The following is a 15,449-nucleotide window of genomic DNA, read 5'->3' on the forward strand; positions in this document are numbered from 1 at the left end:
TCTTAGCTGGAAAGTGAGTCCAAAGGAACATTTTTGCCCAGGAAGGAGACAGCTCCTCAACCCTGGCGACAGCGTCATGAAACAAGCAGTTTGTGTCTCTTCAAAGACACTGGACTGATCTCTAGTCCTAGTCTGAATCCAACTTTTCTTACCCAAAAATCTCCAGTTAAAGAGTCATAGTCAATAACACAATCCTTCCACACGCTACATCCAAGCAGAAACAAGCAGAACTCTTCAACCACTTCTGCCCAGCCTTGCCAAAAGCAACACAAGGGGAGACGGTGGGGGATAGCTCAGCCCAAAAATTGTTTCTCAGATGTTCGAGGCAATTGGAAACAGACAATTCTTGAATTGTTAGCTTGGACGCAGGATGGCGAAGCCCTTTGAAAACACAGAAGATGTGCTCAGCCCTTGGTTATCTCCGTGTCCCTCCGCAAGGGATGCTTTAGGGTCACACCCTTGTCTTGGTACATGGGACAGGGACAAGGTGGGAAGGACCCTTTGATGCCGTGTGTTGGGGGACAGGGCACAAAGGACTCCCCGAGACAGGGATCGGGCAGGGCTCAGCGGGGCGATGCTAGAAAACAGCAGCCACATTCGATAACTCTGATCTTTTGTAGAAAGTCTTCCTATTGAAAATGTGCCATTCTCAGGCATCGCAATTCTCTAGTTCAGACAATATAAACTCTCGCACATAGTTTTGCTTATCTTATTGAAGATTAGTAGCTACCGAGCTTGTTTTCACAAGGATCGGAAAAATCCTCACCCAGAAACAGTTGTGACACGACTGGGTTTTATACAGCTTTTGAAGGACTGGTTGGAGAAGAAGGGTAAAGTCTTTGCAGACTGTATTTTCTTTATCAAATCCCAGCGTTATTACCCTCGGCTATTTCTTACGTAAGCTGATTGTGAAGTCTGACCTGCTGATTGCTTTTCATAACACTCATCCCAACCTGTCCAGAATACATAGATTAAAGAGTGTGCTTAATCAACAGCAATTTAAACACCGAGCCCTGGGAATCTGGGTTATTACTTAACTGGTGTGTAACTGGTGCAGCATTTTCATCTGCGTGGCCCTGAATGTTTCTAGTAGCAATCCTCAGGCGTATACACCTTGTTCTCAAGGTTTGCAGTCTCCTGCAAGGCCTCTTTGCTCTTCCTAAAAAACACTTGGCAGGGTCAAGTGGTTTGTCAACTGGTTGGGCCACCATCAGTGACTTTCTTCTGCTTCAGGGAAGGTGAATGGAGGTTAATGCTCTCTCCTTGATGGGTAGAGAGGGAATTTACCCACTTCTCATGAAGAATTGCTAATTGGCCGTGAAATGTTATCCTCCAAATAGCCCTTTTCCTTCCCTTCCGTAGTTATTGTGAAGCTATTTTCTGATACTCACTGCCAAGACAAAATGACTTGCAGTCAAGAGAAGAGGAACCAGACAGGGAAAGCCAGGAGGCCATGAGCAAGGAGCCGTAGGGCAGTTTTTGGAGGATTTGTTGTAAGCAGGACCTGTGGGAGCAGTGCAGTCCCAGGCATGCTGCAGGATGGAGACCCACTGCAAGAGCTCTGCAGATCTTCCAGGGCCTTGAATAATAGCTTGAGGTCCAATTTTGAGGTTTGCCTGGGGACCAGCAAGCTCCAGCTCCAGCATTGTGATAGCTGCGTTCCCAGGGTTCCCCCCACCAGGGCATCGCACCCAGGCAGATCCCCTCAGGCACTGGAGGGGGGCGACAACCTGGCACAGCTGCTGGTACCGGTGATGGGGCTTTGCTCTTGGCGTGGCACCTGGACCCAAGGGTTTCACCCAGGAAAACACAACGTGTTGTGGCACAGCCACGGAGTCGGCACCCCTTATCTCCATCACCAGCCCTGCTGCTGCTCCCCACAGTGCAAAGGGCAGAGTCCCAGCGTCCTCCCTCCCGCCCCGCTCTGGGGAGCAGCTGCATTTTTAAAAAAGGCTGGACTGGGCACAGCATGAGGCTTCTAGGAAAACGGGGGCAATGCCAGCTGCGCCGGCGGACCAGCACCCAGCGGAGGGAGCACTGATGGAGCACTTTTTTGCAAAGCTAAATCATGTCCCGCTAGTCAGTTGACTTCTGTGAGCTTCTGAAAAAGCTGATCAGGAACAAGTAGAGACTATAGTAAATATATGTCCTGGTTTCGGCTGGGATAGAGTTAATTTTCTTCCTAGTAGCTGGTACAGTGCTGTGTTTTGGATTTAGGATGAGACTAATGTGGATAACACACTGATATTTTAGTTGCTGAGCAGTGCTTACACTAGGTCAAGGACTTTTCAGCTTCTCACACTGCCCTGCCAGAGAGCAGGCTGGGGGTGCGCAAGAAGCTGGGAGGGGGCACAGCCCGGACAGCTGACCCCAACTGACCAAAGGGATATTCCACACCATATGACGTCACGCTGAACAAAAAAACCTGGGGGGAGTTGGCTGGGAGGGGGGCACGGCCACTGCTCAGGAACTGGCTGGGCATCGGTCAGCGGGTGGTGAGCAATTGCATTGTGCATCACTTGCTTTGTATATTCTTTTATCATTATTGTTATTTTCCCTTCCTTTTCTGTCCTATTAAGTTGTCTTTGGGGGAATTGCACACACACACACACACACACCCCCCCCAGGGCACTGCATTTCCCCCGGGTACCGCAGCCCCCTGGGCAATGCATCCCCATGCCGAGTACTGCATCCTCTCCTGCCAGGAATCGCATCCCTCCCCAAGAGACTGCATCCCGCTGGTACCACATCCCCCCCCCCCGCCCCGGGTACCACATCCTCCTGGGTATTGCACCCCCCCAAACCGAGTACTGCAACAACCCCCGGGTATTGCATCACCCCGGGTACTGCTTTCTCTAGGGGTATCGCATCCCCCCCCCCACACCTCGGGCATCACATCCCCTCTCCCTCACGCCCTGGTATTGCATCCCCCTGTGTAATGCACCACCCACCCCCTTCAGATATTTCATCCCCCTGGTACCGCATCCCCCCCCCCCCAGGTATCTCATCCCCCCGCCCCGGGCAATGACTCCCTCCCGCCCCGGTATTGCATCCCCCCCCCCCCCCCGGTACTGCATCCCCCTGGGTATCACCCTGCCCCCTCACCCCCCCGCCGGTATTGCATCCCCCCGGGTATTGCATCCTCCCCGCCCGCCCCGGGCACCGAATCCCGCCCCCCCCCCGGGCACTCCATCCCTTCCCTTCCCTTCCCCCGGACTCCGCATCCCGGCAGGGCGGTGCGTCCCTTTCGGTAGCCCCGGCTCGAAAGCGAAAGCGAAAGGGGAAGGCGGGTCGGGCCACGCCGGGCATGTCCTGAGCTCCCCGGTGCCGCCGCCGCCGCCGCCGCCGTCCCATGGCGCGGTCGCTGCTGCCGCTGCTCTGCGGTACCGTCGTCCTCCTGCTGCCCTGGGCCGCCGCCGACACCGGTAAGCGGAGCTCCGCCGGGCTTCCCCGGCCCGCCGCCGGCACGCCCACGCCTTCCCCGGGGTGCCAGCGCCGTCCCTGGGGCGCCTGCTCAGCTTCCCGAGGTGCCCGGGCTCCCCCCCGGAGTGCCCACGCCTCTCCCCGGGGTGCCCACGCCGCTCCCTGCGTGTCCCCGCTTCTCTCTAGGTGCCCCATGCACCCCTCCGGGGTGCCCACGCTCCCCCCGGGGCACCCACGCTGCTCCCCAGGGTGCCCAGGCTGCACCCCCGCGTTCCCCTTGCACCCCCCTACCTCCCTCCCCGGGTGCCCACGCCACCTCCCCACCTCCAGAGAGGCTGGGGCTGATTTTTAGGGTCCGTGAGGTGGACCCTTGGGAGCTGGGTCGCCGCAGGGTTTCGCCCCGGGTGGGGTCTGTAGGTTTTCCACAGGACTGTGACTTGTCCGCGGCCGAGCATCGCCGCCGGACCGGGGATGTCACACCGTGTCTCGCCTCTCCAAAAGCAACTTTGGGAAAAATCACTGTCGCGGCTCAGCACGGACGGCGGAGGAGCCGGCGATGCTGACAGCCCCAGGGAGCCGCTGGCGGCGGCGGCAAGACCATTAGGAAATCTTGAATTAACTGAAAACGTGGGAATTGTGAAGGGCTCGCGTGGAAGCGCAGGAAATAAGGCTGGAAGGGACTGCAAAGGTTGGGGACAGCTTTAGCGCTCTCCCTTCTGCAGGCTCCCGTCTGCTGATGAAGCTGCACAGCCCTAGAAAATGAATTTGTTCCTATTTCTAAACAGCTGGTGGGTGCAACGAGGGCTGTAAAATGACTCCAGCAGCAAAAATAAGGCAGAAAAGCTGCGTGTGCTGCCAGGCACATCTCAGGAACAGGCTAAAAATAGCTTTCCCTGAAGGCAATACCCTCTGACGGCCCTGTGCCAGACCTGCAGACAACGTTCCTGGTAGCTGTGATGCAATCGGGACTGTCGTTTGGGGCAGAAAACGTGGTTATCTGGGGTGTTAGAGAACAGGAATAATATTTATTGCTTTTAATTCAGCTGCTGGATAATTCGGGAGGTGCCGCAGCCCCTCTGGCACCGGCAGTGCTGATGCATCCTGTGCTGCTTGTGCTGGGCATCGCGTCCTCTCCTGCTTTCCATCCCTGGCACAGCCAATCGATTGTAAATGTTTTTCAGTTAAAAACGTGAAAAAGTTTCATTTATTTCTGTGGTTTTGGCATTTCTTGTGAATTCTCCGGTCTTGGGCACAGACTTCCGAAATGTCTCTTTTCTCCGCTTTTTTTGGCTTATGGTTTTTAAACCGTTAGCAGAAAATGAGCGCCGCTCTGGCCCTTTTGCTGATGATTTTCTAAGAAAAACAGTCAAGTTTTCTTGCTGTGGATTCTCTGGTGTCTAGTTGTGTGCAGCCCCGCAAAGCTGGAGGGGGACGTCTCCACGACGTGGGACGACAGCACACGGCAGCATCGCCATCCCCCGGACTCATCCCGGCCACATGCCCGGCGCCTGCGTGGTTTGCTTCCCAATGTGCTGGGACGAGCTCACCCTCACCGGCACCATTTGAGATCAGCGGCAGAGAAAGCCCAAAAGCAAAGTGAAAACATGAATTGATCATGCAAATAGAAAAAAAAAAAAAAAAAAAGAATATTGTGCACGCGTTTCAACCTGGAAATCTAATATCAGCGGGATGCAGGGAATTCGGATGGAAATAAGGCAGCCGGAGGTATTTTCCCAAGAAGGCTGGTACCTGGCACCGCAGCTTGTTTGGGAGGTCAGCTAACGATGTGATGAGTCTTCGAGCGCTTGGGCTGACACGTCAGTGGGAAAACTCAACTGGCAAAGCTCAGAGGGAGCGGAGACAAGCGGAGAGATGCTTTTGGCCGTCCTAGGAGAGTCTTGTGAACTTCTCCTTGAATTAAACAGGAAAACAGACGACAGATGTTGTTTTTTCCTGCATGCAAGTCCCCAGCGGTGCCCAGATCCAGGGAATTTTATCAATCTGCTTCAATAAAAAAGCAAATAAGAGAGGGAGAGGCTCGTAGTTACCGCAGATCTTCTTGCTTGGAAGCAAGAGCTTTATCACGGTCACGGCTCTCCCCATCCATCTGCGTTTTACACCGTTTCCAATTCACTGCTGAGGTATAAAAGAAAGCCTAAATCTTGGCCACGGATTTCCAGGGCTGTAGCAGTGCTGGAAACCTGAATCCCCAAAGATTTCCTCCCCTTTTCCCCTTTGGCACGTGTTTCATCTCATCAAACAAACTGAAATCCATGGAGCGATGGCGCAAGACGCCGGGGTCACAGTCCTGGAGGGCAGAGATGCTGGGGTCTTGCCATCGAAGGACGTGGGCGTTTTTTGGAAGAGGAGATTATTTTACAGTTGAATCAACCGGAAAAAAAGTGCTTCGGTGGGATTAGGATGATGAGATCAGGTTTAAAAGCTGAGAGGGGTAAACAGGACTCGCAGGTCCCTGTTTTTCCCCGACATTTGTGATGCTTCCAGCGGGATTGCCTGCTGCACTCCCTTCGCAGATGTGGCTGCGGGTTGTGTTGGCACTGGAAGGGCTCTTCATTCATTTTGTGGCATCGCTTCAGGTCTGGCGACATGCGAGGGCGTTGCGAAATGGCCGGTGGCGTTTCCTCGAAACACTCCCAGAAATTTCGCCGCCGCCGCCTTGAACTGATGTACTCAGCACATGTGTGGCCGCCGCATCACTCGTGCCCTCTGGGCACGGCGGCTGCAGCTCTTCGGGGTGTCCCGATGCCAGGGGACACGGCATGGACCCACCCGAGCACTGAAACGGAGCAGGCCCTCCTCGGGATGTTCTGGGGATACATAACAAATTGGGGCAGGAGATTTTTAAGATTAAGGAGATTTTTATCTCCGGGTGTTTTGGGTGCCTGGGGGAGCACGCTGCGTTCCTGTCCCCACTGCCACTGTGCTGCTATCCCCATAGTGCTCCCGTCCCCACCGTGCTCCCCTCCCCGCTGCCATCACGCTCCTGTCCCCAGCGGGCTCCTGTCCTCAGCAACCGGCGCATTCCCATCCCTGTTGTGCTCTGCCCTCACTGCCATTCCACTCCTGTCCCCACTGTGCTCCCATCACCATCCCGCTCCCAATCCCAGCCCAACCGTGCATCCCTCTGTACCAAATGTGCATCGTCCTGGCTGGGCGCCGCTCCATCCCAGCGGGGCGTTGCTCCATCCGTGCCGGGCATCAATTCATCCATGCTGTGCATCGCATCCCGGCCATGCATTGCTCCATCCCGGCCGTGCATGACATCCCGGCCATGCATCGCTCCGTCCCGGCCGTGCATGACATCCCAGCCGTGCATTGCTCCGTCCCAGCCATGCATTGCTCCATCCCGGCCGTGCATCGCTCCGTCCCAGCCATGCATCGCTCCATCCCGGCCGTGCATGACATCCCAGCCGTGCATTGCTCCGTCCCAGCCATGCATTGCTCCATCCCGGCCGTGCATCGCTCCGTCCCAGCCATGCATCGCTCCATCCCGGCCGTGCATGACATCCCAGCCTTGCATTGCTCCGTCCCAGCCATGCATCACTCCATCCCGGCCGTGCATCGCTCCATCCCAGCCATGCATTGCTCCATCCTGGCCATGCATCACATCCCGGCCGTGCATTGCTCCATCCTGGCCGTGCATGATATCCCAGCTGTGCATCGTTCTGTCCCAGCTGTGCATCGCTCCGTCCCAGCCATGCATCGCTCCATCCCGGCCGTGCATGACATCCTGGCCATGCATCGCTCCGTCCCAGCCATGCATCGCTCCATCCCGGCCGTGCATGACATCCCAGCCGTGCATCGCTCCATCCCAGCCATGCATCACTCCATCCCGGCCGTGCATCGCTCTGTCCCAGCCATGCATCGCTCCATCCCGGCCGTGCATGACATCCCAGCCTTGCATTGCTCCGTCCCAGCCATGCATCACTCCATCCCGGCCGTGCATCGCTCCATCCCAGCCATGCATTGCTCCATCCTGGCCATGCATCACATCCCGGCCGTGCATTGCTCCATCCTGGCCGTGCATGATATCCCAGCTGTGCATCATTCTGTCCCAGCTGTGCATCGCTCCGTCCCAGCCATGCATCGCTCCATCCCGGCCGTGCATGACATCCTGGCCATGCATCGCTCCGTCCCAGCCATGCATCGCTCCATCCCGGCCATGTGTGACATCCCGGCCGTGCATCGCTCCGTCCCAGCTGTGGATCTCTCCAGCCTGGCTGTGTATTGCTTTATCCCCGCTGTGCATTGCTCCATCCCGGTGCTGGAGCATCGCCTCTCCGCAGCGGCTCGTGTGGGGGGGACAGGAGCTGGCAGCGGGGGGTCACGGGTGAGCCATTCCCACACTGTGGCAGGGGTCCAGGCACGGGCACGGTCTTGGGGCAACCAAGAAACTTTCTCCATTGTACCAGAGAAGAGAAGTGAAGTTGTAACACCCTCTTGCAAAACCGAACTCAAATCAGGGCCAAAGGGGAAGCGCAAGCCCTTCTGGGGGTGAGAAAAGCCGTAACTCATCGCCTATCGCTGCCCCATTGCCCGGCCACGTGATGCTCAGATTTCAGCCACCTCCAGGGCCGTGGGCTGCAGCCTCCGGCGGGGAAAAAACCCCGGGAAGTGGCTGGAGGACTCACACAGCGCCTGGAATTTTTCACATCCAGCTGCAAAATGAGCGGAGAAAAAAGGGGGTGGCAAGCACAGCCAAAATGCGGCAGCTGGTGGTGGGATGCAGCCGGGGCTGTCAGCTGTCGGCCCGGGACGGTCACTGCAGGGGGATGAAATTCTGCGAAAAGGCTTCGTCAACCGGAGGAGCTGCTATAAGCGACCGCAAACGTGCTGGAAATGGAGCTTTCCCCTTCTCCATCCCCCGTGCACAGGCACAGCCATCTCACCGCTGTCTTTTTGCAGGCTGGATGAAGCTCTCCCAACCCTGCGGCAGCACCGATACCCCGTTTCCACCCCCTGGCAGGATTTGACCCCCTCGGGTGCCGGTCAGCACAGCGAGCCGGGGCCAGAGGGTGCCTAATCTCCCCGTTGCGATCTTCATCTCTTTTTTTTTTTTTTGCCCCCCCCAGTACGATGCAGCCGCCCCAAGGACGTGGCCAACGCGCACATCGATGTGGGCAACAACACGCTGCTCAACACCTGCCTGCGCTACACCTGCAACCCGGGCTACAAGCGGAAAGCTGGTACCTCCACTCTCATCCAGTGCATCCTCCGCGACGGCTCCAAGCCCGACTGGACACAAACCACGCTGCAATGCATCCGTAAGTCCTCGCTCAGCGGCCGGGATGCGATGGGGACCGGGGAGGGGGGACATCTCCATCACCGGCGTGGCGGAGGAGGGTGCGGGGTGGCGTGGGCGCTGCCGTTGATGGTGTCTGCGTTGTGTCTTCCCGAAGGAGACCCGGCTCTACCTCCACTAACCCTCAGCCCTGAGCTCCCGACCGCGCCGCGCACCGAGAGGACAACCCAGAGGGGTGAGGAAGGGGCAACCGCAGCCCACAGGGGTTGGTTTGGGGCTGCCGTGACCGTGGTCACGGCAAAACCACAACCACCATGGTGTGGAAAGCAAAATATTTCAATTGTGTGATCGAATTAATTCAATTGCCTGAAATTACGCCATTTCGTAGCTGCCGGATGGGCTGTGTGGTCCCCACCGTGACCTGCCTGAAGTGGGCACGAGGCTGAGCACTGAAATAACGGTGCTACCTGGAGCATGGCTTTTAATTTTTTAAATTAAAAGGTTTTACACCATTTTCCCCAGCAGGAAACACCGACGCCAGCCTGACCTCCAGCCCCTCTCCTGCAGCAATGCCTGGGCTGCCGGGAGCTGCCGGCCGGTCACTCGTGCCACCAGCACCTGATGGGCCATCACCGGAGACATCCGTGCCGCCGGAGATGCCCCCACCACTGGAGACATCCACACTGGGAGAGGGGACGGCCCTGGGGACACCTCTGGGGACAACCCGGCTGCCCACTGCCCCCGCGGACTACGCCGCAGGTCAGGCTGCCTCTCCGGGGGAGATAACCCACCAAGGGGGCTGTGTTTCACCCAGCGACGGCTCTTTTACTTTTTCAATGCATTTTTCCCCTTCTCTACAACCCCCTTTTTAGTGAGGCTCCCCCCCCTTTCCTGGCTTTGCAGCTAAAAATTCCCATTTCTCTCTTCTTTTCCAGTTTCCATCCAGACCCTGACCTATTCCATTGGTAAGCCGGGCAAAAAGCTTATTTTGGCAAGCAGGGATTTATTTTCTTTATTTTTTTAGCCTAAAAGCCCTCCTCGGGGCTGTGGGAGGTTTATGCCGTGGGAGGTTTATGCCGTAGTCGAAGGCAATACCTCCGAGGCGGGAACGATGTAGCACCCAAATTTCTTCCCGGGGTGGGGAGGGCACCTTGCGAACGTGCACAAAGCGCTTTCGGCTCTTTGTGGAGCTGTTTCGTTTGAGGCGGGCTGTGCCCTCGGCCGTGCGTTGGAAGATGCTCACCGGCCGCCATGTCTCTCCCGCAGGGCTCCCGGTGCTGGTGGTCGCCAGTATCGTGGCCTGCTGCTGCTGGAGGATGAAAATGTAAGTGTGCCGAGCCCCGCGAGGTCTTTCCACCCCAGTGACGAGTCGTCCTCGGCCTCTGTGCTTTCCTGAAAGCTGGGGAAAGGCCTTGGGGTGCCGGTGACACTCCTCTCCCCTCCGCAGGCGCGCAGGGCAGGACTACATGGGGACGGTGACGGCCATCCCCATGGCGGCTTCCGCTGCTGAGAACGAGATGTTGCAGCCCAGCGTCTTCCCCATGGGCTGAGCACCCACCACCGGGCAACTCGGTGCACCTGCCAGCCCAGAGGATGCTTGGGGCTCGGATGGAAAGCTGGACGCTTCCCCAAGCGACGGCGGCGCGTGGCAGAGTGTGTCCCGGTCCCCAGCTGCCCTCCACGCGGAGCATCCTCACCCCAGGGACACGTGGCCGCTCTTCCCAGCCTGAAGAAGTGACTCTCATGGATGAGACAGCTTCAGCACCCAAGGGTGCGCGGGTGTCCCATCGTGCGGCTGAATGGGGGGTGGGGAGAGTGAGCCCTGCAAGCACCTCGGGGTGGCATGGAGGCGGTGGGTGTTCTGCGTCGGGAGCCAGAGTTTAGAGGAGGTGGTCCCGTGGGTGCTGGCGGGTGGCAGGGAGCGGGCTGGGGCTGCCTGCCCCAGCGGAGGGCATTTAGGGTGCAGGGGATGGGGTTTGGGTGCTGGGGGTGAAGCTGGGCTGCCCTGCCCCAAGTAGCACCCGTTCCCTGGTCGGGAGCAAGGCCAGAGTTGGGCCAGCTGGACACCAGCCCCTTCCCTAGAGCCACTTTGCCCTAAAATTGCCCCCAAAACCAGAAAGCAGCGCTGCTCGCGGACGACGGAGAGAGAGGGACCCGGCCGAGCATCCCTCCGCCGCGTCCTCACCCCCTTCCTGCTCTCTTTCAGCCATTCGTCGATGAACCTGCAACCGCAGCGAAGGGTGCCGGCGCCGTCCCACCGCGGTCGCAGGGGTCGGCCCAGGTGCCCGCCGGCTCCGGCCGCTCGCAGGGGACCACAAGCAGGAGCGGTTTCGCTACAGACACTACCAAAGACTGAAGGCAATAACACGACCTAGGAAATATTTTCCTTTGCATGTTTTCCCTTCGTCCATCATCAGTTGTTACCCACTCGTTTCGCCCTTGCTACAGAACAGGCAGCTTTGTATTGATGCTGTTTTATGTATAAATGTGTATATATGTGGTATATAAAATAACGCACACACAGCAGTTGGTTTTTTTGATCTTGGCAGCCACGATGGTGGGGAGGACAGAGGGGACAGACAGGAGCTGGGTTGGGGTGAAATCCATCTCCACAGCAGCAAGAGCTCGCCGGCCACCAGTACTGACGTCCTCCAGCGGCAAAAGGTGACGGCAAGGTGACAGCTGCCATCGCTCAGCTGGACGGCAGAAGGGAGTTTTAGCAGTCAGCTGGAAACGAGTAGGCATCTAACAACTTCTGCATCCTTTTCTTGCTGCCGTCTTTTGTCCTCCTGTTTGTGCCACTGCTCTGGACCGTCGGACCTGGAGGAAGCAGCACTTTGGATGTGTGACGGACCAAAACCTCCTGCAGCGGCACTGCTTCTCCCCAACATACCACGGGACGGTCGGAAGACAGGTGAGGCTGGATGGGATCGCTGGAGGCGCCTGTTCCAATGTCCACACCAAACTTTATGGTTACATCCAACGTCCAAGTCTTGGGTGAACTTCTTAGGTGAGTGGAACAGGGAAAGCCTTGCTGGAGTCGGTGCTTCGAAAGCGAAAGGAGAGCCAGCGAAGCAGCTCCTGTTCAATGAATAACCATGGAAATCAACAGGATGCACGAGCTTCCTCCAGCAGGTGTGGCTGGAGGTGCTTAGGTGAGTGGAACAGGGAAAGCCTTGCTGGAGTCGGTGCTTCGAAAGCGAAAGGAGAGCCAGCGAAGCAGCTCCTGTTCAATGAATGACCATGGAAATCAACAGGATGCACGAGCTTCCTCCAGCAGGTGTGGCTCACGGCTCCGGCCCCGTGTCCAAGAGCAGATCTCTTCTGAAATCAGTTTCAGTTTTGATCTCTGCACGACACGAGCTCTGGTACAACGAGCCACAATGTCTTCAAACGGAGAAGACACCGTCTGATTTACAAGACCACCGTGCTGCTTGCACCATTGCTGCTGAGATGGCTGGTAAATAAATGCAACCCAGGACGACTTCTTAACAGAAAGGAAGAGAAAAAAGACAGCATTAAGGCTTGTTTTTTTTTTTTGTTACAAATTTAATTTCAGCATTAAAAACACTCTCCAGTTTGTCTCCGAGTTAGACTGAAATCAAACCAAAGCAGTTCTTCAGACGCTGCCTCTCTTCTTCCCTTACGGTTTGCTGCAGGGAGGAGGCAGTCTGGGGAAACCCCTCTGTTGCGAGTAAGGGAAATTAATTGAGCTAGGAGAGGTTAATGACTTCGTCCGAGAGCTGATGGTAAAATTTTCCCCATTAAAACAGCCTTCAGGAAAAAGTCCATTTTCTAGGAATAAAGCGTTTCTTTGGATAATTTTCAGCGTCGCATTTCCTCTCCTTCTGGTGAATCAGAGGGATTTCACCGAGGCATGACATGATGGAATAGGCAAGGAAATCCTGGCAGTTAGGTCACTGGAGGTGTTTTCCTGGTGACAGAGGTCACGGAGGGGAAACGCTCAAAAAAAAGCCGTCCTGTCTGATACTGTTTATATAGTGCATGTTCTTCTGCGCAGCGATGCAGGCCGTGCCAACCAGCTCCTGGAGGGCAAGGCAGGGCTTGAGAAAAGGTCTCACACCTCCTTGCAGAGAGCCTGGAGGATTCCTCTCAGAGCTGGTCTGAAATCCTGCTCCAACATCCACCTGTTTTTGGAGCTGGGATGTGACGACAGGCCTTGTCCTGCACCCAGGACGGCTCCGGGACGCAGCCAGGGCTCTGGGAAGCTGGAGGGCTTCGTTAGAGCTGGATGGGCTATTCCTGAAGTGCCGGGAAAAAGGTGAGCGGTGTCAGAGAGCCAAAGCGCTGCTGCGTGCAAGCGTGGCAAAGGTAGCCACCTGCATCCTTGCTGCCATCGCTCTGCGGGAGAAGGAGAGGAGATGTGAGAGAAGAGAAAGGCTGGAGGAAGGCTTCCAACCTCGGCTGCAACCCCCTCACATCCAGGGAAGAGAGCAACGACGCGCCCAAAGCATCTCCTGCCACCTCCCTTGCAAGGAAATCCCTTATGGGACAGCTTGTTTAATAGCTGCAACAACCAAAATGGCCCCGTGCAGGTCTTTGCTGGTGAAGGACGAGGCTTTGCCCGTCTCGGTGCTCGTGTCCCCTGCTGACGGCTCGGAGCCATCTGCTGTCTCTTGTGGTGGACACGGAGCTCCACCGGATTTACTGGGCGCTTGCAGATCCCAGCACTAGGGGAAACTTGGCCTTCACCCCACCTTCTGGGCAAGGATCAACCCCCAAGCCAGAAGGTGGGACCGAAGCCAGAAGTGGACCCAAAAGTCAGACTGTCGCTTCCAGCTGGCCGGCAGGGGCAAGGGGTGCTCTGCCAACCCCAGACGGATGTTCGATGGCCTCGGCAGAGGCTCCAAGAGTCGGAAATGGGATCTGACACAACGAAACCCCCAAAACCAGCCCCACCTGAGGCCACAATTAGTCTCGGAAGAGAGGTCAAGGCTTGAGCGGGTCTGTGGGAACTGCACCACCACCCTGAATCATGCGGTCGGGAAGTCACCCCCCGTTATGGGCCAGGGTTGTGAGCAGAAGCAAAGGGCTGGGGAGCTGCGGGCATGAGATCCAGCTATGGGATGTTCCCTGCTCACTTCCACTGAAGCTTAGCACTGGGGCTGTCCCTCCCCGGTGCGATAGCTCGGAACAGTCACAGAGCACAGCCGCCCCCCAAGAGACTGGAGCGGCTCGTGAAGGCTCCCGATTCAGAAACGTGACCTCGGAGGCCCAGGGAGGGGACGTACGCGAGTCAAAGGGAGCTTCTTCACAACCAGCCAGGAGCCGGGTTGCAGTGTTGCCCTACACTGTGGCATACAACAAGGGACGGCGGCCCCGTCCTCCGCAGCCTCGCTCATCAGCTCCACCCGAAGGAAATGCTCCTAAGAAACATGAAAAAAAAGGAACGACGACGCTCAGAGGGAACTGGTTGTTTCATATTTTTTTTTTTTTAACCCCCTGGGAAGTGACTTGCAACATGATGTTTTTTTAAAAAATAAAACAACAAAAAACCCCCCCAAACCCCTGGTGACAACAAAAACCAAGCAGAAGCCAGCAGCAACTCGCAAAGAAGGAAGTAAGAGCTGCCAACCACTGCAGACAGAGAAAAGGGAACCCACACACTCGCACTGAGATAAGAAGTCAGGATCTGTGGAAGACAACACCCAAATGCAAGGTCCGGGGAAAAAAAAAAAAACCTGCTGCAACCTTGTGTCTTGCTACTAAAATCACAGTGCAGAGCAGCGTGAACTGAGGAAAAAAGGTGACCTCAGTTATTCTGGTCTACGCCAGCACAAGCCAGGGCGTAGTCCGCGCTCAGCGTGAATCTAGGATCAAGGTGAACCTTATGACAATCTTCTTTTATGCTTCTCTACCACACCCCCCCCTCCAAACATAATAATCGGAGATGCGTAATGCGAGTAGTGGGCGCTGCCTCTCTTGGCGCCTTTTTAAATTGGCAGCTGTCCGTCCTGCCTGAGGTGTTATCGCTTGCAGAGCTGCCTCGAGACTCCAAATCCTAACGAGACAGCAGCGCGTCTGGGAGTTTGCCCTCTCCGGCTGTCTGCTCTGCCTCTGGAGCGCTCACACACCAGCTGAGGAACTGCTGCAGCCCACAGGCAGGGCTGCTCAGCCGGATCGCGCATGACGATGCCTTGCTTTGGTGCAGCGTGCTACGAAGTGCAGGTATCGGGACCCTAAATTGCCCCGCTTGAGGATTTGCTTACCTCGGAAAGATTTCACTTACCCCAGCCAATGCTAAAAGGTGTTCCAGGGACTTTGACATTAGCAAATACTTCTTTGCGCGTGTCACTGCTACGTAGAGCAGGTTCCATTCATCCTCAGGATACCTGAGGTTGATGCCTAGGTTGGAGGAAAGATCATCAATAGCTTTAGAGAACAAGAATGAACAGCTCTGCCATTCTTCTAGCGCTTCAGCGAATGCTTCTGGAAGGACACTCGGTGCTTCTCTGGGAGAGCATGAACTTGCAGAGCAGCAGAGCTGTGCAGCACTCTCCTGCGTTTGCTGTGCAGTTCCTGACACCGCCGATAACTCCTGTCTCGTTCCACGTTCTCCCTTCCAGGCAAAGGCAGGACTCTACATGCCCGGAGAAGCCACTCACTGCTATGTGTTTTCCCACCTCCCGGGCACAGACTTGGCACTGGAAGAGTTTCTCAGTCTCTAGGTTCACTCTGCAGGCTCCTCTCTGCTCACTGGGAAGAGACCAGCTCTTCCAAAGCATCAACTGTGGCACCTAAG

General features: G+C 56.4%; 2 protein-coding genes across 2 annotated transcripts in view; one reads left to right on the forward strand and one right to left on the reverse strand.

The window, feature by feature from the left end:
• The first annotated feature begins 3,352 nt into the window (after positions 1-3,352).
• IL15RA (interleukin 15 receptor subunit alpha) lies at positions 3,353-10,236 on the forward strand. The gene is made up of 7 exons (XM_076328572.1): positions 3,353-3,425; positions 8,517-8,708; positions 8,844-8,921; positions 9,212-9,445; positions 9,622-9,651; positions 9,953-10,010; positions 10,134-10,236. The coding sequence occupies exons 1-7, from the start codon at positions 3,353-3,355 to the stop codon at positions 10,234-10,236; spliced, it is 768 nt and encodes a 255-aa protein (XP_076184687.1).
• A 2,556-nt stretch (positions 10,237-12,792) lies between these two features.
• Positions 12,793-15,449, reverse strand: part of FBH1 (F-box DNA helicase 1) — a 31,567-nt gene continuing 28,910 nt past the window's right edge. The window contains exons 21-23 of the mRNA XM_076344352.1: positions 14,937-15,052; positions 13,939-14,073; positions 12,793-13,048 (exon numbers count right to left, since the gene is read on the reverse strand). Of these exons, the coding sequence (XP_076200467.1) occupies positions 12,944-13,048; positions 13,939-14,073; positions 14,937-15,052 (356 nt within the window). The 3' untranslated portion in view covers positions 12,793-12,943. The remainder of the gene's footprint in view (positions 13,049-13,938; positions 14,074-14,936; positions 15,053-15,449) is intronic.

The sequence above is a fragment of the Aptenodytes patagonicus genome, chromosome 1 (assembly GCF_965638725.1).
Source record: "Aptenodytes patagonicus chromosome 1, bAptPat1.pri.cur, whole genome shotgun sequence".
NCBI lineage: Eukaryota > Metazoa > Chordata > Aves > Sphenisciformes > Spheniscidae > Aptenodytes > Aptenodytes patagonicus.

What these genes read in the sequence shown, in the direction of transcription:
- IL15RA (XM_076328572.1), top strand. Translation starts at nt 3,353, where the DNA reads ATGGCGCGGTCGCTGCTGCCGCTGCTCTGCGGTACCGTCGTCCTCCTG. An exon ending in AACCACGCTGCAATGCATCC is followed by an intron (nt 8,709 to 8,843) that starts GTAAGTCCTCGC and finishes GTCTTCCCGAAG; the next exon opens with GAGACCCGGCTCTACCTCCA. An exon ending in GACCCTGACCTATTCCATTG is followed by an intron (nt 9,652 to 9,952) that starts GTAAGCCGGGCA and finishes TCTCTCCCGCAG; the next exon opens with GGCTCCCGGTGCTGGTGGTC.